Source organism: Aquarana catesbeiana, linkage group LG01, assembly GCF_042186555.1.
Source record: "Aquarana catesbeiana isolate 2022-GZ linkage group LG01, ASM4218655v1, whole genome shotgun sequence".
In the NCBI taxonomy this organism is placed as follows: domain Eukaryota; kingdom Metazoa; phylum Chordata; class Amphibia; order Anura; family Ranidae; genus Aquarana; species Aquarana catesbeiana.
Genome location: NC_133324.1, coordinates 242,907,348 through 242,930,984, shown reverse-complemented (window position 1 = coordinate 242,930,984; position 23,637 = coordinate 242,907,348). Strand labels below are relative to the sequence as shown.

General features: G+C 43.1%; 1 protein-coding gene across 2 annotated transcripts in view; it reads right to left on the bottom strand.

Moving 5' to 3' along the window:
• The window catches only part of MLXIP (MLX interacting protein), a 121,596-nt gene extending 98,280 nt beyond the window's left edge, over positions 1-23,316 (bottom strand). For both annotated transcript variants that reach the window (XM_073626849.1, XM_073626858.1), the window contains exon 1: positions 22,880-23,316. In XM_073626849.1, the coding sequence (XP_073482950.1) occupies positions 22,880-23,193 (314 nt within the window). In that variant the 5' untranslated portion in view covers positions 23,194-23,316. The remainder of the gene's footprint in view (positions 1-22,879) is intronic.
• Between the last annotated feature and the right edge of the window lie 321 nt (positions 23,317-23,637).

The window sequence follows — 23,637 nt, the reverse complement described above, 5'->3', positions numbered from 1 at the left end:
AGCTTGAAATTGTCCAAAATGTCTTGGTATGCCGACGCCTTAAAAGCTCCCTTCACTGGAACCAAGTGGCCAAGCCCAACCCCTGAAAAAACAACTCCACACCATAATCCCCCCTCCAGCTAATGATTTGGACCAGTACACAAAGCAAGGTCCATAAAGAGATGGCTGAGAGAGTTTGGGGTGGAGAAACTTGACTGGCCTGCAGAGTCCTGACCTCAACCCGATAGAACACCTTTGGGATTAATTAGTGCAGAGACTGAGAGCCAGGACTTCTCGTCCACATCAGTGCCTGGCCTCACAAATGTGCTTCTGGAAGAATGGTCAAACATTCCCATAGACACACTCCTAAACCTTGTGGACGGCCTTCCCAGAAAAGTTGACGCAGTTATAGCTGCAAAGGGTGGGCCAACTCAATATTGAACCCTACGTACTAAGACGTCATTAAAGTTCATGTAAGGATAGGTGTCCCAATACTTTTGGAGAAATATGCATCCACTTTTTCTTAATTACATATGCAAAACATTTGTGAAAAAATGCTGTAAATTAAGAATGCTTTCAGAAATAGAAGTGTTAGTTTATTTTTAGCAGTTAAACAGAAGAGAACTCAAAATTTGTTCTGACCATCCCTTTGCCTTCCAAACCGCATTTATCTTTCTACGTAAACTTGCAGTTTTGAAGGAAAGCAGCATGTAGGTTCAGGCCAAAGAAAACATGCTCTACTGCAAATTACCAGGGAGACTGAAAACCTGTGCCCTGGTCTAAATGCCTTTGAAATGTTGTAGGTAGGTTGTTTCAATCATCTTGGAGAACGACTGGTAAAATTGGTTAATCATAAACCTGACTAATCCTACAAAATCCCTGACTTTGTGCAAGTGTAAGAATTGAAGCAAGTATGAAGCCAAAGTGAAGTCACACTGAATATAGATTTGATTTAGAATCTGTTCACTTTTATTTTTATCAATTAAAAAAAAAAAAAAAGTGCAAACATTTTTGAAAGAACTCTACCAAATTAATTTTGTATCACTGAGTAATTGTCAAATTCTGAAAAATGGCCTAGTAATGAAGGAGTATTACAGGCTGGTAATCAAGTGGTTAAAGAATAACTTGCCTGAGCACCAACAAGTGAAAAAAGTAAATCGGTTTATTGGATCCTTATACCGCAAAACAGTCAACCATGTGTAAAAGGCTACTATATGCAGCTGCCCCCATTAAAGCCAATAAAGTCTGAAAACTCTTATGTCCCAGCCCTGCATTACTGTTCTAGGTCAGCTACACATTTAGATATAAAAGCCAAGATCAGAATCACAGAAATGGTCCTTTATAACCCAGACCAAAAAAAAAAAAAAAATTTTTTAAATAAATAGGTAAATAAGTGGAGTCCTTATTGGTTGCCATGGATGAGTCTGCACTGTGTCCTCTGCAACATGGCATAATATAAAAATATAAATATATATATAATTTTTTTTTTTTTTTTAAGAGGACCGACACGTAAAATAGTCCCTAGGCATGTTATATCATCCTTGTACACTGTATACAGCAGAGCCAGGGAAATGAAGGTTTATTTGGTGGACCCAAAAATGTAACACAAGGGGTAGGTGTACTGTATTGATCTGATTTTCCTATGGTATATGGTTGTCCCTCAACGATACGAGGGTAGTGGGGGGATGATAAAATTCAGGGACAGTGGCCCTTGGGAAGGCCAGATTGCTTGCACATTCTTGCCAAGATCGTTGTGCACCTAACCCTTCGAACTTCTATACATACCCTTGTGAGTGAGCACAGGTCTAAATTGCTGGAATCTTGGAAACGATGGCTACAGGCGATTAGTTTTCCTACACAGATGAGGACGTGGCTCGGATACACACGGGCACAACAGGATCGAGGGATTTCCTCCTCGAAGTGACGCTGGCAGAGTACTACAAGACAAAGCTGATACCGCGAGGTCTAAGGGTACGAATAGTGCCCACTTTATTAGCACAAAATAAGGAATACAAATCATCAACAAATGCTCTTTTGACCTCATTACTTTAACGGTACAATACTTACAAAAGGAACAAGTTACCGTTGCCCAAGAGATTGCTGATTTGGAGAGACAATTAACAGATTTGATTGGGCAGGAGGACTTTCTTAAAACTAAAAAAAATATTACGGATGAGAAATTACTAACCCACAGGAAGTCAATTGAAATATGAAAACGTACTAAAATGGATCGTGATGATTATATCAAATCGGGTATATAAAATTGGACTGACCCCAATTGCTTTTGAGCTAGGTTTAAAAATCCAAGACGGAAACAATTATCTACATCCAATCACCTATGACATCCACGGGCTCATCAACTAATGCCCCCAGAGGATCCTTTTTGGATCGTGGCCCCCCAAATCCAAAAACAGGAGGCAAGAAGCACTGAAGGCGCAACATTAAAAGCCATCGCTATCAGAACCCGGAACAGACAGAGGACTTAACTTAGCTTGTGTGGTACATAATATTTCATCTTTCTTTAAATGTTACAGAATTGCAAGTTTGAAACAAAGGTTTGAATTTTGGCCCAAAAGAGAAGATGGATACATTTAGATTAAGAAAGGATTTTTTCTGACATGTACGATTAAAAGCTCGCTATTCATCCAGACGTACAGTGAACAACAGCAGCTTATTACCGTTATCTATTCTTAACAAAAGTAATTGTGCCTCCTACATCACCCTCCTGCTGAAGAATTGTTCACTTAGCAAGGTCAAGGAGGATATTAAGTTTTTTTGCATAATCAATCCAAGAGGGATCATATACGGAACAATTTGAGTCGGGAGGAAATCGTGGCTCTCACATCTCGGTCCACCCGGAAGGAGATCACTATTAAGCCGGCTGATGAAGGTGGCTCCAGAGTGATTATGGACACTGATCAATATGAAAGGGAGATTTATAGGCAGTTCGTTTATACTAATGTATATATGCGATTGGAAAATAACCCTACATTGATTGTCATTACTTGTTCTTATATACGAGATACCCAAGATTTTCTAAATAAAATAAAGAATTTGACACTTCCATCAGAGGCAATACTGGTCACCTTGGATGTGGCAAACCTCTGCACAGCTATTCCACACTCACTGGGCTGAAGCTTGACGACGTTTATTAACAAATTAAAAAAAAAAAAATCAAATATGATTCCACTTAGATTTGGTTTATTTTGGAGCTGCTCAGGATAGTTTTTTTAGGAGAATTTCTTCTTATTTAAAAGATACTTATTACTTACAGCTCACCAGAGCAGCGATGGATTCTAATGTCCGTCCCCCCACCCCCATATGCCAATGCATTCATGGATAGGTTGGAATATGCATTCATCTATAATTGTAAATTGTTTGAGGATAACTGCATAGCATGACACAGGTTCATTGAAAAATGGGTGGGCGACCTAGATTATTAAATATTTGAATTATTTAGTTCCAGGTCTGAAATGTAATATATCCATCACAAACGAGGCTACTCCATTCCCAGATACATTATTGAACATATAGATTATTAGTGATCTATAGATCATAATCAATTGTTGCACTATTCTAGTTTTCATCCACCAGGGGTGTTTAAATCCATCCCCCGAAGCCAATTCAAACATGTAGCTAGGATCACTAGTAGGTCCGATACCTGTGGGAATAGATTAGATGAAATGGAAGCCAGACTGCGACAACGTGGATACCCTAAATAGTTCATCAAGAACGTATGAATTTACAATTTTATTTAATTGTGATAAAATAAAAACCACAAGTCACAGAATGCCATTCTCTAACCAGATAGGGTCATCAAAAAACACTGGTCTATTCTCAATAGCAACTATCCCACTGTCCCTCGTATTGTTGAGGGAGAACCATACATGATAGACTGGTAAAATCAGATCAATACAGTACACCTACCCCTCGTGTTACATTTTTGGGTCCACCAAATTAAAGGTTAATTTTCCTGTCTCTGCTGTATACAGTGTACAATCATGATTAAAAGGTAAAAGTTTATGTCACCCACATAAAGGATATAACATACCTATTAGGGACTACTTTACTTGTAAGTCCTCTTACGTTATATATAATTAAATGTCCCTGTGGACTTGTTTATGTAGAAGAAACAACACAAAAAGTTAAGGACAGAATTGCAAGACACAAGTACTCCATCAGAGATAGACTTGATAAATTGCCATTAGCCAAACACTTTTTTTTTTTTTCCCTATAAAAAGTGTCACATGTGAGATACATGGTTATTGATGGGATACCAAAAAAAAAAAAAAAAAAAAAAAAAAAAAAAGGCAAGTAGGAAATAGGGAATTAGAACTGAGAAAAAGAGAAGTGAATTGAATACATCGTTTAGTTACCTTACAACCCAAGGGGTTACATTCAGATCGTCTTGTATGTATTCTTAGAACAGCATTTACTGTAATAGTTTCTCTGATCCAATTCATTATTTTTTGTTTCAGTTTTTTCTGTATTAGTCTTTTTTGTATTAATTTATTCACACATTAGTTGTTTTATTAATAGTCTATATAGACATGAATATATTAGATTTTCTTTGTTCTTTAGCTGTACTGTTCGATCGATTACATCTAAACCCTGTGAGGGATTCAATACACCTGTAGTTAGAGTCGTTCCAGTTTTCTGAATCAATTGATACACAATGATAAGGAATGTTGTATACTTCATTACTAATTGATTCCAGCTTGTCTAATGATTTAATTATTCAATCAAGTGATTATAATGAGCTATATAGTGGTCCATGTATGTGGTCATTTTTAGGGATGTGGTTTTGAAGAAGGGATTTATCTGCATTAGTCCGAAACGTCACCATGTATACCATTCAATTTTGATGTAATCATTTTTTACATTTTCAATAAATGTTTATGTGCAGCAATCCCATCTCCTTTTTCTATATTTTGGCCCTTGGGAAGGCCAGATTGCTTACACATTCTTGCGAACACCCTTTGAACATACATACACATACATGTGCAGCTCATAAAATATCAAAAAGTTAATTTCAGTAATTGAATTCAAAAAGCGAAACTCATTTTATATAGGTGTTACACAGAGTGATACATTTCTTTTAATTTTGATGATCATGCCTTACAGCTAGTGAAAACCCAAAATTCAGTATCTCAGAAAATTAGATTACATAAGACCAACAAAAAAAAAAAAAAAAAAAAAAGGATTTTTAATATAGAAATGTTGGCTTACTGAAAAGCAAGTCAATGTACAGTATAGCAGTGGCTCCCAACCCTGTCCTCAAGTACACCCAACAGGCCATGTTTGCAGGTTTTCCCTTTATCTTGCACAGGTGCTTTAAACCAGGTCAATGGCTTGGTATTTTGGACAGCTATTTTATAGGGGTGCACCGAATGGGTTTTTTGGTGCCGAAACCGATACCAAAAATGAAAAATACACTAGGCCGAAAACCGAAAATAAACAGCTTTTAAAAAATATTTATATACAATTGTATTCGACTTTTTAATTAATAATATCAATTTAAATATATTGTTGGCCATTATTGAACCTTTGGTGCAAAAAAAGCTCAAGAAAATTCAGTCCCCAGTCTCTAACCATATGATACAGGAGACTGTCAGAGACTGCAGACATGATACAAGAGATCAATGCACCCTCACCAGTCCCCGTCAGATGCAGCCTGTCAGTCCCCATCAGAAGCAGCCTGCCAGTGCCTGGATGCAGCCTCACCCGTGCCCGGATTAGAGCGGCGATCTCCATGTGTCCTGGAGCTGTGAATTGAATTGCCCAGGTGGCTGCAGTAACAATGTCCCGCCTCCTGTAATCACGTCACGCTGATTCAATGTCCCCCTATTGGATCAGTGTGCCGTCTGTCACAGGAGGTGGGACATTATTACTGCAGCCGCCCGGGCAATTCAGCTCCATGACACACGGAGATCGCCGCTCTGTGGGGAGGGAGGAGAGGAGGAGGAAGGACTGGGGCGAGCCAGGAAGACGCCCCCACAATGGGCGGCACCAGCAGGCGGGGGCAATGCGCCGAAAACACCATTTGCGGCCAATATGTTTAGGCGGCCAAAATTTCGGTTCATCCCTACTATTTTATCTAAGAAATTCCCAAAACATGGCCTGTTTGGGTACTTGAGGACAGGGTTGAGATCCACTGCAGTAGAGCATACACTCAATACTTGGTAAGAGATCCTTTTGCATGAATTGCTGCATAAATGCATCATGGCATGGAGGCGATCAGCCTGTGGCACTGCTGAAGTGTTATGGAAGACCAGGTTGCTTTGATAGTGACCTTCAGCTCATCTGTATTGTTAGGTCCGGTGTCATCTTCCTCTTGAAATACCCCACAGATTCTCTATGGGGTTTAGGTCAGGCTAGTTTGCTGGCCAACAAAGCACAGCAATACCATGATCATTAAACCAGGTACTGGTACTTTTGACAGTGTGGCAGGGGCCAAGTCTTGGTGGAAAATTAAATCAGCATCTCCATAAAGCTGGTCAGCAGAGGGAAGCATGGAGTGCTCTAGAATTTCCTGCTAGAGGGCTACGCTGACTTTGGACTTGATAAAACACAGTGGACCAACACCAGCAGATGTCATGGCTCCCCAAATAATCACTGACTGTGGAAACTTCACACTGGACCTCATGCAACTTGGATTCTGTGCCTCTTCACTCTTCCTCCAGACTCTGGGACCTTAATTTCCAAATGAAATGCAACATTTTCCAAAGTCTGATTGCACCTGTATACACACACAAACCATGGCCATACCATACTGTCCAAGACATGGCTATGTCTAGACCCTGGCCAGCAACACAGAGAAAACAGATGGATTGATACACTGACCACCATTGCCTGCACAGTACCAGCAGGGCAGCACAATGGCCAAGCGGTTAGCACTTCCACCTGGAAGCACTGGGGTGGTCGGTTGGAATCTCAATGATGGCATTATCTGCCTGGAGTCTGCATGTTCTTGCTGGGCCTGTGTGGGTTTCCTCCAGTTTCCTCCCACACTCCAAAGACAAATGCTGGTAGGTTAATTGGCTCGAGTATGTGTATAAATGTGAGTTAGGGACCTTAGATTTTAAGCTCCTTGAAGGCAGGGACTAATATGAATGTATAATTTATTATGTAAAGCACTCTGTAGATTGACAGCGCTACAAATGTACCTGAAAAAAATGAAAATGTTATTCGTCAGAGCCAGCCACCACTGACAGATTCTCTGATCAGTCAGGTGAGTAAAACACTGACGGCAATGATTCTGCTAGCTGCCTGTAAGGGGGGCATTGTTCCCCGTCACTAAATTCATACTGGGACTCTTGTGTTTAGATTTTCTAAACATAGAACTCATCTGGAAAGAATAAACTTTTAAGCTTCCCAGAACACTTTCTTGTGGTTAGATCTTCTTACTTTGAAGCAGGTTTAGACTCACTTGCATGCATTTAGCAGTGTTGAGCGTCTAATTGGATCCTGGACACGCAGAATTCTATTTTTTCTAAACACAAAGTGTCAATGGCACAGTTCAAAAGTATCACATGCATTTAGAAATGTTCTTTAAACACAAGTTGGACACTGCCCGTGTGAATGAGGCCTAAGAACCAACGCAAGGGAGATTCTTCCTGCCAATGGTCAATCTGTTCTCTGCAAATTATGCTGTATACGGTTTTGTACATTAATACCACCAAGTACAGCCCAAAGATGTTTGTTTTCTGCATCAAAAGAAAAGTCGCTTGATTCCCCTAACACCATCTGTTGATGGGGGAATCCCTCATGCGGAGCCATGGTCTACTCCAGGAGAACACAAAGACTCAGCGTGAGGGATTCCCCCATCAACGCTGAAGCTGGGTACACAGACCGAATGTCAGGAGACATACAGTTCAAAAAAAAAAAAAAAAAAAAACTGGCCGATATTGGACCGTGTGCATTCCAGTTTGGTCGCCTTCTGTCAGACAAGCATGCTGGAAAACCAGCAGCCGACTGACTCCCGATCATCCCTCTCCAATCAGCCAATGGGGGAGAGCGCCGATTGGAGTTTTCTGGGGGGAGCACAACAGCCCAGTGTGATCGCTGTACTAATATTGGATGGTTAGTACAGCAGCCTGTTAGTGTGTACCAGGCTTGACTGCGGTACAAAAAAAAAAAAAAAAAAAAAAAGGAGCGATTTTCTTTCCAACAACCCATGGTGGTAGGAAAGAAACAAACACCACTCCATCTAAGGCCACACACAGTGACTATTACTTGCTGATAGAACAGCCGCTAGTAATATTACATGTAAAATCCGACAGGCTGGCTGTACCCATCGATCAACTTTAGTACATTCAGGCTTGCCTATACATGATTCGAATCTCAGCTGGTTCCTGCTGAAGGAACCGGCCGAGATTCAAACCGTTTATGGCCGACTTTATGGTCTATTCATACCAATGCAGCCCACCTGGTAAGTTCAGACCACCACTATTTTTTTTTTTGTCAAAGTGCAATGCGCTGCGATTGGCAAATCGGAACTGCAATCATCTCTCTGCATCACACTGTACACCTGCCCCTGCATTGTAACAGTGTGAATAGATGCTAAAAGGTTTTTTTTTTTTTTTCAATTTTATTCCGACCAGCCAATAAAAACACTCGGATAGTAACTGCCAATCTAGGTATGATTTGCTATAATATATTGCACATAGCTAAGTATCCAGAATTCACAATAGATGGGAAAGTCTTTGTTCTGCATGACGGAATTCCTGGATGGGTCATGACCCCAGAGCAGAAGGAAGGTGAGAGAGCAGGCGGCATGGGGCAGCATTAAGCTCAGTATCTCCCCTGGGGGGAGGATTTATACAGTCAGAGATATGGGAAAACCTTTTTAATAGGAGAGCCGGAGCGACAGATCACTAATCCCTAAAGACATGCCTGGCACACGCTGCTTGTTTATGCTGAAGCTATAGCAATACACAGTTTAGAACAGTGGTAAGAAACCATGCCTGGGCTCTGTAAAAGTAAACAATGTTAGTCTGCATTAAAAAGTACGGCTTTTATTAGAGCTGGAAATGCATTAGGCCTCTTGTACAGGGAAAAAAAAAAAAAAAACGCACACTAAATTCTTCATTCACTTCTAGCTGCCAGTGTTTTAAATACCCATGTATATGTGGGAATTAGGCTGGATTCACACCTATGCAGTTTTAGTGCTTTTTGCATTTTGCAGATTTGCACTACAGTCCATTTAACATGGTTTCCTATGGAACACGTTCTGTAGAGCAAATCTGCAAAAAGCACTAAAAACGCATGGGTGTGAATCCAGCCTTACAGCTCAACCCTAAAATTTTCAATTTTTCCTTTTACAGTGCTGAACATGTCACTGCATTATTGATCTTTACGAAGCTGTGTGCATTGCACCATAGACATTGCACCACTTTATTAAAAAAACAAACAAACACAAACCACGCTATTTGGCTAAAAATATGGCTTTTTGTTACTGCAGAGGGGGCCTTATTTCTAAGCAGCTGCTCCTTCAGTTTTTAGAAATCTTACAGGTGTCTTCTGTGCAAGAACTTAACCATAATCAGATTTTAATCTACTATTCCTGAGACATGAGTCCATGGGATAGAAATCTTGCCAAAAAACTAGTTTGCTCTTATGCTGGAAAGGCTTAGGTGTATCTTCTCTGCAAATTCTTTCTAGTATTTTATTTCCTTCTGCTGCAGTTTGTAGGAGGAAGTTACGACACTCGGCAATGATAGAAAAAAGGAGGAAACGAAAAAAAAAAAAAAACACACAAACAACATCCACCTCTCAGCACAGCCAAGCACATCACATGTTCTGATGTCATTTCAAAAAAAAAGCAGAAGTAGGAGAAAAACATTATGTAGATCACACACTAACAAAGAATTTAAAGGTCTGCAGAGTGCAAACAAGGGGAGCTACCAAAGTCTATGACAAACAAAGCATACTGAATCCCTTCCCACACCCGGAGTATGCTTTATTTTCTAGTTTTAGATACATTGGTAGGTTAGAACCACTGCCAGATTTTTATTGCCATGTGTCCTGTTGGGGAAATCCATCCTCTCCATTTGTCATTGTGACCACTGTCACAGACTAAGTAAGGGAGAAACCGTTGTCACCAAAACAAACTGAGAGGAAGCCTTCTATGACCACCGTCTAATTTTGGAAAGCTTTCCTTTCACTTCCTTTTGTGTTTATTGAACAGGAAGCAAAGGGAAATCTAAATGGGACAGACTTGGGGGGGGGGGGGGGACTTTTTTTTTTTTTTTTTTTTTTTTTTTACACGGAAGTGTTTTAAAAGCCGGCCACAGACTGTTCAAATCTTGACCAGTTCAGCAGGGTCTGGCCTGGATTCGAACCATGTATGGGCAGGCTGGCTGTACCAAAGTCGAGCCATCAACCAGCACATCAGATTTTTTGAATGCGATCATAGCCGCCAGCAATAATCACTGTTCTCCTAGCAGGGGTGGCTCTCCACACACTGACTGTTGATGGGGGAAAGCGACCGATTTACTTTCCTGCAATCCGTGGTTGCAGGAAAGAAAACTGCACCATCTAGGTCTAGTTTAACAAATACTCATATCTATATATGAAATATTTTGAACTGTATATAAACCCCAAAAAGGTCTTTTGCACGGGCAGCCAGGAGGGTGGTAAACACAGGCAGCGGATGACCCCCACTGGCCATCCACCCATATGCCAACAATACAGCCTAAAAATGCTGTGGCAAAGAAGCTTTGCTTTGTGGCATGGTAATTTTTAACGTGGGCTGCAAAGTTTGACAAACAGCACATGAAAACCTATTGCAACCATGAGCCAAATGTTTGGCTCGCAGCTGAAGTGCGATTTTTTTTTTTTTTTTTTTACAATTACCTCCTTGTGATCTCAATTCAACCCCCCTCACGATCTCTATGTAGAATTCCATGATTCATTCATGAAACAAGTGTAAAGAGTTCTCTGCTCACTCAGCTGTGGAAAGAGAAAAACCAGGCAGTCTGCCAAGTTTTTCACACTAGTGTGAGTGCTATTCGAGAACTATAAACATTGTAACTTTTCCTTCTTAGATCAAAGGGATGAACTTCTGTGTGTAAACGAAGGAAGTTTAACCACTTAAAGTCTAAACCTTTTTCTGGCACCTGTTTCTTACAAAGTTAAAATCTGTATTTTTTGCTGGAAAATTACTTGGAAAAGTATTGTTGCAATGTTTTAGGTCACACTGTATTTGCGCAGTGGTCTTTCAAACGCAAATTTTTGGGAAAAAAAAAAAAAAAGGAAAGTTAGCCCAATTTGTTTTGTATAATGTTTAAGATGTTACGCCACGAGAATCTTGATCTTTATTTTAAGGCCCCTTTCACACGGTCCGCCTGTCAGTTTTGACGGGCGGACCTGAACGGGCGCTCCATGTTAGCCTACGGAGCGACGGATGTCAGCGGAGACATGTCCGCTGACATCCGACCCGGTCCGATCCGCTAAAAGCAGACGGATGGCCCTACGTTCAGATCCGTCGCTATCGGATCGGGTGAGATCTGATGAAAACGGACATGCTGTCCGTTTTCATCCGATCTCTCCATAGGCAGCAGCGGCGCCTGACAAGCCCCTCCCCGCTCAGTGAGCAGAGAGGGACCTGTCATCCGCTGGCTCAGCGGAGATCAACTGAGAGACCTCCCGCTGAGCCGGAGGACCGAGGCGGACTCAGCTTCCACGCAACAACGAATGACACAAGCAGCATTATACACTGGGGGTTATTTACTAAAGCTGGAGTGTCAAATTTGGTGCAACTCTGCTTAGAAACCAATCAGCTTCCAGGTTTTATTGCCAAAGCTTCACTGAACAAGTTGAAATTATATTGCCTAAATACACCAGATTCTGAGTGTACCAGATTTAGTAAATCTCCCCCACTGTTATTGCACATTTCATGAACATGTGCAAAATTGCACGCTGACATGCTACCAGTATGGTTGCAGCCTTATGGTCTTTTAAAGTGATTGTAAAGTCTCTCTCTCTTTTTTTTTTTTTTTTTTTTTTTTAAACAAACATGTTTATACTTGCCTCTGTGTAGTAGATTTACCCAGGGCAGTCTGGATCCTCCTCTTCTTGGGTCCCTCCCTCCTGTCGAGTGCCACCCACAGCAAGCAGTTTGCCATGGGGGCACCTGAGCTGAGCTGCAGCTCCGTCTATCCATTCAAACACGGAGCTGCAGTTAGGCCCGCCCCTCTCCCCTGATTGGCTAACTGACTTTGACGGCAGCAGGGCCAATGGTGCCACTGCTGTGTCTCAGGCAATCATGAGGGAGAGTCCCAGACGGCCGAGGGACAGAGATGGGGCTCAGGTAAGTATGCCTGCACAAAGAAGGTTTATCTTAATGCATAGAATGCATTAAGATAAAAAAACAAAAAAAACAAAACAAAAACACCCCTTTCAATAATATTCTGACATCTTTTACATCTACAGGAGGGAAGGGGGATAGTATAGGATCTATAAACTTTTCATAGCGGACCTCTATCAGCAATGTGTAAACAAACAGCTGCTGATAGAGGCTCTTTAAATACTGACATGGCTGGTAAGATATCACTGGATCACAGCTCAGAGCTTTATTTAGAGCTGCCAAAGATGCTTAGGCTGGGAAATACCCTCTCTTGGTAATCATGTGTAAACCTGCAATATCTGCAGCCAAACATGCAGTTGGCTCAGTTCCAGAACTTGCAGGGTTTCAGTTCAGATCCACATGTCAGATCTATCTGTCATAATATAGTAAATAGTCTGGGTGGATGGGAGATGGAGATGACAGCCACCTTATGGCAATGCACACAAGAACTGACAGAAGGTCTCACCTCATTTACTGCCCCTAGAGAGGGCTCGCTGTCCCCAACAGGGGCACTCAGACATTATGTAACAGATAAACAATACCAGCGACTTCAACACGTGCTCCATTTTCAAACAAAATGACAAAAACCAAAACCTCCGACACTGAGCAAGTCCATTAACCGGGCTACAAGTCAGCAGATTCTCATTGTGAAACTGCGAGCAAAGTGTCAATATGCACTGCACAGATTACACTGGCATTACAAACCGCACAAGGTAATGTGTGTGGGGTCTTAAAATGTATATCTAAAACAGTTTTATAAGTTTTAAATAGATACGAAAAAAGGGGACGAAACCCCACTCGTGTTTTGTCAATTTTCCATCACTTTCTATTAACACTTGCCTCCTGAAACAACCATCCCCAACTGAAAGGTCCCCCCTGTATTCCTGTTCCTGGGAGAACTCAAAATTGTCACCAGCAGGAAAAGACAAAGTGGGGGACAGCAATAAAAGCCTTACAGGAGTTCTAACTCTTTCCTACATTATACAAAAAAGTTTACACCAAAGGTTTACAAAATTGACTTTAGATACATGAAGGCCTCATGTACACTGGATGTTATAAACATGCCAGTAGCGTTAGCCGAAGAAAGCTGTAGAAGGAATTTTGCAGAGTTTTTTGTAGTAGCGTGGTTTAGCCGTTTTTGCGGGATTTTTTTAGTAAATCTATACTACCACAAAAACCCATGGCTCAAAAAAACACTGAATAGCTGCGTCTTAGTGTTTTTCAGCTTTTTCCAGAGTTAGAGACTTTTTACAGCTGAAAAACTCTTACAACCCACTAGTTCTGGGGTTTTTTTCCAGCCAGAAAACACCCCTGCCAAAAAATGTGCATGGACACATAGGATAACTTGCTGGGGAGTTTACTGGCTGCAGAAAAAAAAAAAAAGCCTGAAGCCAAAAGCAGCAGCTGTAAAACATCATGAGGCCTAAAGCTCCCTTCACACTAGTGCAATCTCAAAACTTGAGTCGCACAGAATCACAAGACAACGAAAATCACATGGTTTTCAATGGTACCTATTATATCAATGAGGCACAGCACGATTTTGGAAAGGTTCCTGTACTACTTTGGTGCAATTCCAGTGCAATTTTGGCCCCATAGCATATGCAAACCACATCCAAGTTGCACTGAAAATCGGATCAAAGTCAGATCGCAGCAGTGTGAACCTAGCCTAAAACCCCATTTGACAGTTCATGATCTTTGTATTATTACCAGCTGTAGCACCATTAACTACCAACAGCTTATCTAGAGTCTGGAAGCATTTAACAACAATTCCTATAGAATGTTAGATTTTTGTCTTTTAGAATAATGCATATGTCCAGATGTAATAAAGATCTTTCCACAGATAGTCAATAAAACATATGCCAATAACCATAATAAAAGAATAAAACTGCAGAAAATAAAATAATCACTTTAGGCTTCATTCCCACGAGGCGGATCCACTGCCTCAGAGTCCGCCAGCTCAGTGGGAGATCTCTCCGTTGATCTCCGCTGAGCCGGCGGATGACTGGTCCCCCTCTGCTCACTGAGCGGGGAGGGGCTTGTCGAGCCCCGCTGGTTGCTATGGAGAGATCGGACGAAAACGGACAGCATGTCCGTTTTCATCAGATCTCACCCGATCCGATAGGGACGGATGTGAACGTAGGGCCATCTGTCTAATTTTGGCGGATCGGAAGTCAGCGGACATGTCACTGCTGACATCTGTCGCTCCATAGCCTTACATGGAGCGCCCGTTCAGGTCCGCCGACAAAACTGACAGGCAGACCTGAACATTCCGTTCGTGTGAAAGGTGTCTTAGTCACAAACTCAGCAATCTATGGAGAAATCTCTATTTTGTTAGCAAATGCAGTTTGTCATAAATGGGCACATTACCCAACTAAACGTTTATTTCGGCTTTTAAACAGCCCAATGTCTACGGATGAGATATACAGCAATGTTTTGACATGGTATACGTGAGCATTCTTTTGTGTTTTAAGGAGCTGGACCAGCAACAGCCCTGGAAAGCAGGCTCCTATAGGTACCTGCAATCATGCTTGATGCCTTGTGACGTAAACCAGGAGCCTTAAAACCCTGGTTACTCGATATTACAAACTTTGACCAGCTACTTTGAGAGCACCGGTCTGCCTTCTCCTGCAACTCACTAACAGCCCATATTTATGACGGTGGCCCCAGTGATGTGTAAGATGGCTCGGTGATTTACCATAGAAGATGCTTATGATTTGTACAGTGCATCGTTGCAAATTTTAGGGCTTCTGGGTCGTTTAACAAGGTATTGAGAAAAGAAAAAAAAAAAAAAAAAGTATATGCAGATACCCCTAGATACCAGGTTTTAATTGGATGAAGCTTTTCTTCTTCCATAGTGACCACAGGTAACTTAAATGCCCAGATCACGTTGGTGATATAAAAGTGTTATAGTACGATACTCATCATGGCTTTTTTAAAATTTAGAAAAAACTGACAATTAGCACAGAATTTTATCAGCAACAGTTGAGAACATTTCCACTGCAGACAAGCCAGTGAGGACTATTCTCCCATCTGCCTTGTGTTCTAATTTGCAGCTTCATTATCAATAATAATATTATTATTATTACTACAGGATTTATACAGCACCAACAGTTTACGCAACGCTTTACAGTATAAAAAGAGAGACAATACAGTTATGATACAATAAAATACAAGAGGATTAAGGGGGCCCTGCTCAGAAGATCTTACAAACATAATAGCAAGAAAAAAAAAAAAAAAAAAAGAAGTGTACATGAAAAAAATCAATGAATGAAACCCGACAAAAATTGTAGAAGGTTAATAAAGTAACCTCAAAAGCTGGACAAACCAGAAGCCTGCTAATCATGTTGAGTGGCCAGAATTTCAGATTTTACCATTTATTACAAATCTTAAAGAACAGCTCTCCTACTCAGACATTTCTCCTAACCTCACAGGGCAAATACCTAGACCCAAAATTTCATTATAGCTAATTAGCTGCAGTCAGATACTGAACACGGGCCAAGGGAGTCACTTTATCTTTAAGGCAGCCATTTTTAACCAGTTCTGTAAACTTCTAGGGCAGGGATATACAATTAGCGGACCTCCAGCTGTTGCAAAACTACAAGTCCCAGCATGCCTCTGCCTCTGGGTGTCATGCTTGTGGCTGTCGGAGTCTTGCTATGCCTCATGGGACTTGTAGTTCTGCAACAGCTGGAGGTCCGCTAATTGCATAACACTGTTCTAGGGGTTGCTCGAGATGTTGTTAGGGATTCTTTAAGCTGTGGATGATTAAGAGTGGCATTGATCACCACCATAAGGGAGGGGTTCTTACCACTTACCAACCTGAGGGAAATTATTCCCGTTAACTGTTTTTAGCATTTCGAGGCTTCCTCCAAATTAGCTTAAATGGCTAACTTTGCTGAACCACTTAGCCTCATATCAAAGCTTTGGCTTATAACATGACCTGAAAATTAGAAAATAGGGTAGAATATCTAGGAATTTTAAAGAGCTAAAACCCATGAAGATTCCACTACAGAACAGGGTTTATCTTTGTTTTACCACGATAATTTTGTCAAATACTATAGCCACCTAGGTTATTTCAACAAAAAAAGATACTAGACCAGTGATGGCGAACCTTGGCACCCCAGATGTTTTGGAACTACATTTCCCATGATGCTCATGCACTCTGCAGTGTAGCTGAGCATCATGGGAAATGTAGCTTCAAAACATCTGGGGTGCCAAGGTTTGCCATCACTGTACAAACTCGGTGTCTAAAAACATGAAAGACATATTGACTTATAACTCCAACTACAAGCACTTGCACACAGGAACGAAGGGGTCTTCAATTTTCCTAAACAAAAAAAGGGCCCATTTACAGTCAGACTTTATGGGGGGGCCACAGGAAGTACAAAGTGGCCTCGTAGTTGGCATCAGCGCAGGGAATAGTTGCCCCGTAGTTGGCATCAGCGCGGGGAATAGTGGCCCCGTAGTTGGCATCAGCGCGGGGAATAGTGGCCCCGTAGTTGGCATCAGTGTAGGGATTGGAGACTTGTAAGAGTGGGAGAAATATTGGTCCTGGGCTAGATAAAAGTAAAGGACTGTATTTTGGAAACCACTGCACTAATGAATAGAAAGCTATATGACAAACTGATCCACACTTCATAAGATGCTATTAAGGAACGCATTTCACTACTCTGCAGAATAAAGCCCTTAAGGCACCTTTTACATTGCAGCGACTCGAAAGTCATGTGATCTTAGGGAATGCCTGTGTAAACTTGAGGTCTGTGGAACTCAAAAGTCAGACTAAAGTAGTACAGGGACTACTTTGAAATCGCAGATAAGAATGGTACTCAATTGGAAATCATAGGGTACGACTTGCCATGCGACTTTGCAGGACAAGTCACACAAGTGTGAAAGGGGCCTTAGTCAATATATTGTATCGTATTTTGACAGCACGTGTGCAAAAAGAAGGAAAAAAAAAAAAAAAAATCTATACAAATAGTCCCTTGTGATACATTTAGAATTCCTACCAAGTACAAAAACAAACCCCCTTCCACCTGGTACCCCACCACCCTCCACAATGCAGAAATGGGTCGCCTAGAGAGTGGTAGACAGTGCTTTGTCTCAGATCTTCAAAAACAGCAAATATCCTATAGAGAGTTATAATAAAATTATGTTTTATATAAAGAAACTGAATAGCATGCGAGGTAGGAAGTATGAGGCTGATTTACTGAAAGATCTGCGTATAATAAAATGTGTGAAGGTTCACTTCAATTATCCAATCATTTGAAAAGAAAACCCATGTTTACATATTTCCTCTGCACACGATTGTGTGAATATTCAAATTATCCACACAATTTATAGTGTGAACATGTTCCAACCCTTTAGTAAATCAGCCTGTATGCATCCAATGCTCCAAAGGATAAATCCTCCTAACTCATACAGAATTTATATAAGCAACATGAGTGTAATACATTATATATAGAACACCTAAAAACATGAGGTTTTAAGTCTAGTAGATACAGGTCATGGGAAATTTGTAACATACATGATTTGACTCTACTGATCTTCATCACTGTATACCAGGCTGTATCAATGCTATACCTGCAGTTCTGAGTGCTCAGCTTGTCCAGGGGTATAAAGAAGAAAACATATGGTAAAAAGGCATATACACAAACCACCCACTACAAAACAAAGAAACCGCACCAACTCACAAATTGCACTACAGAGCAGTGGTGGCCCAAACTTTCTTAAATGTGGCCCCTGACACCAAAGAGCCACACATATAATATTCAGTGGATGTAATGCAACAAAAAGCTGTCAGAGATGGCAGACATGCGACAGGCGAAGATTATGGACTTGCTACAAAATATACGGCCAAACACTGATCAAAATTCAACCAGTCCCTCTAATCCGTGTGAGGGCTTCCCTGCTCGATAAAACTTGGATTGTTTAATCAACTTCTGTTAAAGGGGATATGTTGGAAAATGTTCTGACAGCAGCTGCTGATCACTGGAATACAATGTCCTAGTGTGGGGGAGGGGGCACTCCAACTTGTTTTTAATCTAGGGGGGGGGGGGGGACACAACTACTAACTGTGTATGACCTGCTATATACAGAGTGCAGACATGCAGAAAATATCAGTTCAAAAAATTAATATATTATATATAATATATATAATAGATCAATATCAATATTAATATAGCAGTTGCTGGAGACATGCTTCAGGTGATGAAGACTGGAGACACATTAACAGGAGACTGATAGGGATCACTGTTATTACAGGGCAATAAGAAACATAAGCTACTGTCTGTAAGGGCCCCTGGGGGGAAACAGCGAACCCAAAAAGACATGTGTCCCCCCGAGTTACAGGTTTGGCACCAGGGCTATAGAGATGAAAAAAACCAGGAGAGGGATCTCAGAACATAGTACAGCCTTGCCCCGAGATCTCCGTTTTTATACCTCTGTAGAAGCATTTCTTAACATTTTTACACGGTGGAACCCTTGAAATAACTTTCCAGTCTCAGGGAACCCCTGATGATGATGATTACTATATAAACAGCTCTCTGAAGATTAGTGTAAGGCCTCTACACACTGGACGTTTTTACAGCAGCTGTTTTTGGCAGTAGACGTTTTTTTTCTACAGTCATTAAACTATCCATCATGTTATCTTATGTGTCCATGTGCACATAGGCTGTTATCAGCAGTTTTGGGCAGTGGCAGTTTTGAGCAGTAAAAAAACAAAACAAAAAAAAACAAAAAACAAAACTAGTGGGTTCGGAGACTTTTTCAGCTGTAAAAAACACACCAACGCTGATAAATGTTGATAAACGCTCACAAACGTCGCTTACCAGCGTTTAACGTTTTTGATCCATTGGAAAAAAAAAAGCTAATGCGGAAAAACGCTAAAAACCGCTATTGCAAAAACGTTGAAAAAAGTTGAAAAACTCTTTGCAAAGCTACTGGCGTTTTTATAATGTTATTTTAACGTCCAGTGTGCATGAGGCCTTATAGTCAGTGGGAAGAATGCTCCTCACATTGATGGTCTTACAGGCAGCTTCATTGGTTACTAATGCTCTATACATTGGTGGTCTTACAGAGAACGAAAAGATAATCGGTGTCAGTGGTTACTAATGCTTTTTACATTAGTGGTCTCACAGATGACTAAAAAGATCATCGGTGTCAGTGGTTACTCAGGATTATTGGCGTCAATGGTATTTCATTGGAGGCGCACAAATTGCTCAAGGAACCGCCAACAATAGGATGAAGAAGCAACACCAATGTAAAGAAAAAAAAAAAAACACCTCTGAAGAGCAACCAATATGTTTGTGTGATTTTAAAGCTTCCTGCCTAGAGACAGTAAGAGCTTGAAAATATGCTGGGTGCAAAATTCCATGTGTTTTTTTCAGCACCCAGGGAGCCACATACAGTGTGCCATATGGTATTTGTACTCTTGTAAATGCCAAAGCATCTCTTCTCAGCACTTACCTGCATATGCGAGTATGACATATTTCCCAAACAGCCATTCACTTGTATGCCAGGCTGTACACGGCACCCCAGGCACAGGAAAATGCCCAGAATTTTACACCCACTGTGTGTGTGCATGAGACCTAATGCTAGCTTCTCCAGTAAAGTACAACATACCTTTAGATTGCAAACTCTGGTGAGTAGAGCCCTCCTAACCCTCGTCTTAGATTGTAAGCTCTTGTGAGTAGGGTTACTCTTTGAATAATGGTAGCCATAAATGCTTAGATTTTTTTATCCAATCGATGCATGATTCAATGAAAACAATTACATTTGCAAACAACTGAATAGCCATAACTCCACTTCAAATCAGTTTAGACCCCATTTAAATCAGATTTGATAAGCCAGGGTGGAAAATTGATTGTTGTGTATTGAGCAGCAGCACTGAGACACTTTGCTCATGAACACAATCATATTTTGGTTGATTGGATTATGAGAATATATGGTGGAAGCCAATGTGATTGATAATTTACAATCAGAAGTTATCTTAAAATGGTGGAAAAGTCCTATTTTAATTTTGTCCTACAGGTACGCTTTATAATAAAGCCTGGAACAAGCTGAGGCTTTTTTTGTTTAACCCAGAGGGTTGAACAAAAAAAAAAAAAACAACAGTTCTGGTCGGAGTCGCTGTACTATGTGAAGTTAGTGCAGCGATCTCCACCACAGAGCCGTTATGTTCTGACAGGGGGACCCCGCCCCGCCAGAACACTCCAATCAGTGCTCTTTGCCATTGGCTGCTGCTTTTCCAGCACGCTCGTCTGAGAAACCGACATAAACACGGGCCGAATGTCAGCCTGTTTCGAACCAGCCGATGTCTCCTGACATTTGGCCTGTGTGTACAGGGCTTAAGTCTTACCAGTAGGTACTGTTAGCCTGGATTCATATAGCTGCGGTGGGGCACATCGCATGTAATTTGCACAGGAGTGTGGTGCGATCTGAGCTATTCATTTGTATGGCTCTAACCAGAACAAAAAAAAAAAAAAGTGCAGGACCTTGACCTTTTTTTCCCCCCACACTGGAATCGAATTGCAGCATTGGTGCTCACACCTACGTGATCCAACTCCATCAATCGCACTGCGTTTTGCAGGGTCGCCAACATGGACACCCCCTGCGGTTTGCATGAATGTCATTTCAATGCGGTGCAGGAGAAATTATAATTATATATATATATATATATATAACAAAGTTGGTAGAGTTTACTACCGCTTTAAAGTGGATGTCCATCCTAACACTAAAATCTCTAAATCCACAGACATCCAGGATCTAAAACTAACCTATAACCCTGTAAAGAAGAAATCAGTATACATTCCTTTTCTGAAGCCAGTCAGATCTCCAGCAGTGGAAGCTCTGCAGAGGACACAGCCGACAACGGCTGTAAAATGAATAGGGTGTGACGTCACCCATAGAGTTCATAGGCTTCTGTTGTTGGCTGTGTCCTCTGCACCCAACTCCACAGTGAAGCCGCAGCTGACAGCTCATCGTAGGATCGGATCAAAAAAAAAAAAAAAAAAAAAAAAAAAAAAAAAAAAAAAAGGTATGTATACGGATTTCTTCTTTACAGGGTTAGTGTTAGATAGTGGATGTCTGTAGATGTAGAGATTTTAGTGTTAGAGTGGACTTCTCCTTTAAGCAAACAAAATCCACTTGCATGTGACGCATTGATCAAATGTGTTGTTGTTATAGATTGATGATTCTTACTGGAAGAGATTGATAGGAAAAGAAACTGATTTTTTTTTTATCATAGTGTGTATGGCCACCATTAGATTGTAAGCTCTCGTGCGCAGACCCTCTGGCAATGACTTGTATGAGCGCGGCCCCCCTTTATATTGTTGTGAGCTGGCACTATAGAAATCCTGTATAATAAACAGAAGCACCAATCACCAGTTTATAGTCCAGCGATTGGTGTGACCCCAGACAGTGATCTCCCCCAATCTCATGTCCCTTCCCCCCCAGGGTGAGCATAAGGGGGGGGGGGGTCCCCTCCCCCCCAGGGTGAGCATAAGGGGGGGGTCCCCTCCCCCCCAGGGTGAGCATAAGGGGGGGGGTCCCCTCCCCCCCAGGGTGAGCATAAGGGGGGGGGGGGTCCCCTCCCCCCCAGGGTGAGCATAAGGGGGGGGGTCCCCTCCCCCCCAGGGTGAGCATAAGGGGGGGGGTCCCCTCCCCCCCAGGGTGAGCATAAGGGGGGGGGGGGTCCCCTCCCCCCCAGGGTGAGCATAAGGGGGGGGGGGTCCCCTCCCCCCAGGGTGAGCATAAGGGGGGGGGTCCCCTCCCCCCCAGGGTGAGCATAAGGGGGGGGGTCCCCTCCCCCCCAGGGTGAGCATAAGGGGGGGTCCCCTCCCCCCCAGGGTGAGCATAAGGGGGGGTCCCCTCCCCCCCAGGGTGAGCATAAGGGGGGGGTCCCCTCCCCCCCAGGGTGAGCATAAGGGGGGGTCCCCTCCCCCCAGGGTGAGCATAAGGGGGGTGAGCATAAGGGGGGGGGTCCCCTCCCCCCCAGGGTGAGCATAAGGGGGGGTCCCCTCCCCCCCAGGGTGAGCATAGGGGGGGGTCCCCTCCCCCCCAGGGTGAGCATAAGGGGGGGTCCCCTCCCCCCCAGGGTGATCATAGGGGGGTCCCCTCCCCCCCAGGGTGATCATAGGGGGGTCCCCTACCCCCCAGGGTGATCATAGGGGGGTCCCCTACCCCCCAGGGTGATCATAGGGGGGTCCCCTCCCCCCCAGGGTGATCATAGGGGGGTCCCCTCCCCCCCAGGGTGATCATAGGGGGGTCCCCTCCCCCCAGGGTGATCATAGGGGGTTCCCTCCCCCCAGGGTGAGCATAGGGGGGTCCCCTCCCTCCAGGGTGAGCATAGGGGGGTCCCCTCCCCCCAGGGTGAGCATAGGGGGGTCCCCTCCCCCCCAGGGTGAGCATAGGGGGGTCCCCTCCCTCCAGGGTGAGCATAGGGGGGTCCCCTCCCTCCAGGGTGATCATAGGGGGGTCCCCTCCCCCCAGGGTGATCATAGGGGGTCCCCTCCCCCCAGGGTGATCATAGGGGGGTCCCCTCCCCCGGGTTACCTGTACGCCAGGGTCATACACTCCAGCAGCTTGGTGAGGGAGGCGTCTATGGACAGGTGACATGTGCTGGTCTTGCCGCTGTACGTCTGGCAGGCCTTCTCATTGACCGTATCGAAGTCGTAGCCTTTCTTGGGCGGGTGCTCGCTGTGCGGGGAGGACACCATGAAGTGGCCGCTGTGGATGATCTGCGGCTCGGCGCTGTCTGACTTCTTGAGCAGCAAGTTGGGCTCGTCCGTGTCCGAGTCATCGTCCGGCTCTTGCTTCACCATGGAGGAGACGGCGTGAGACAAGCGCATCGGAAGCGCCATCATCATCCTTGCGGCTCCGAGCACCGGCGGGACATTCCTGTCCGCGGAGCCGATATCCCTCTGCGTTATTGTCACGGACGAGGCGGGGGAGGGGCCGAAACTCCTGCTCCTCACGTGATCTCCGGCCTATCCGCAGAGCCATCTCTGCCAGACGGAGGAAGTGAGGCGGGGCCATGCGCTTGATTGGCTGTTGGGCAGACCGGCCCTCGACGACGCCCACTGAGTGACGTGGACTGGAGGTGTTGTGGAAGGCTGAGAGGAGAGATATGCTTCCACTTTCTTTTGTTCCCTCAGATTAGTGTGAGGAGAATGGACTGTCTTTCATTGCTGGGAGCCTGAGGAGCGGAGTGCGGGCCACAGCTACAGAGACCACGGAGGGAGAAGAGGAGTCCTCCGAGCCCCTCTATAACACAACAACCTCTCCTTATTACTCCAGTCAGCTGCAGGCGG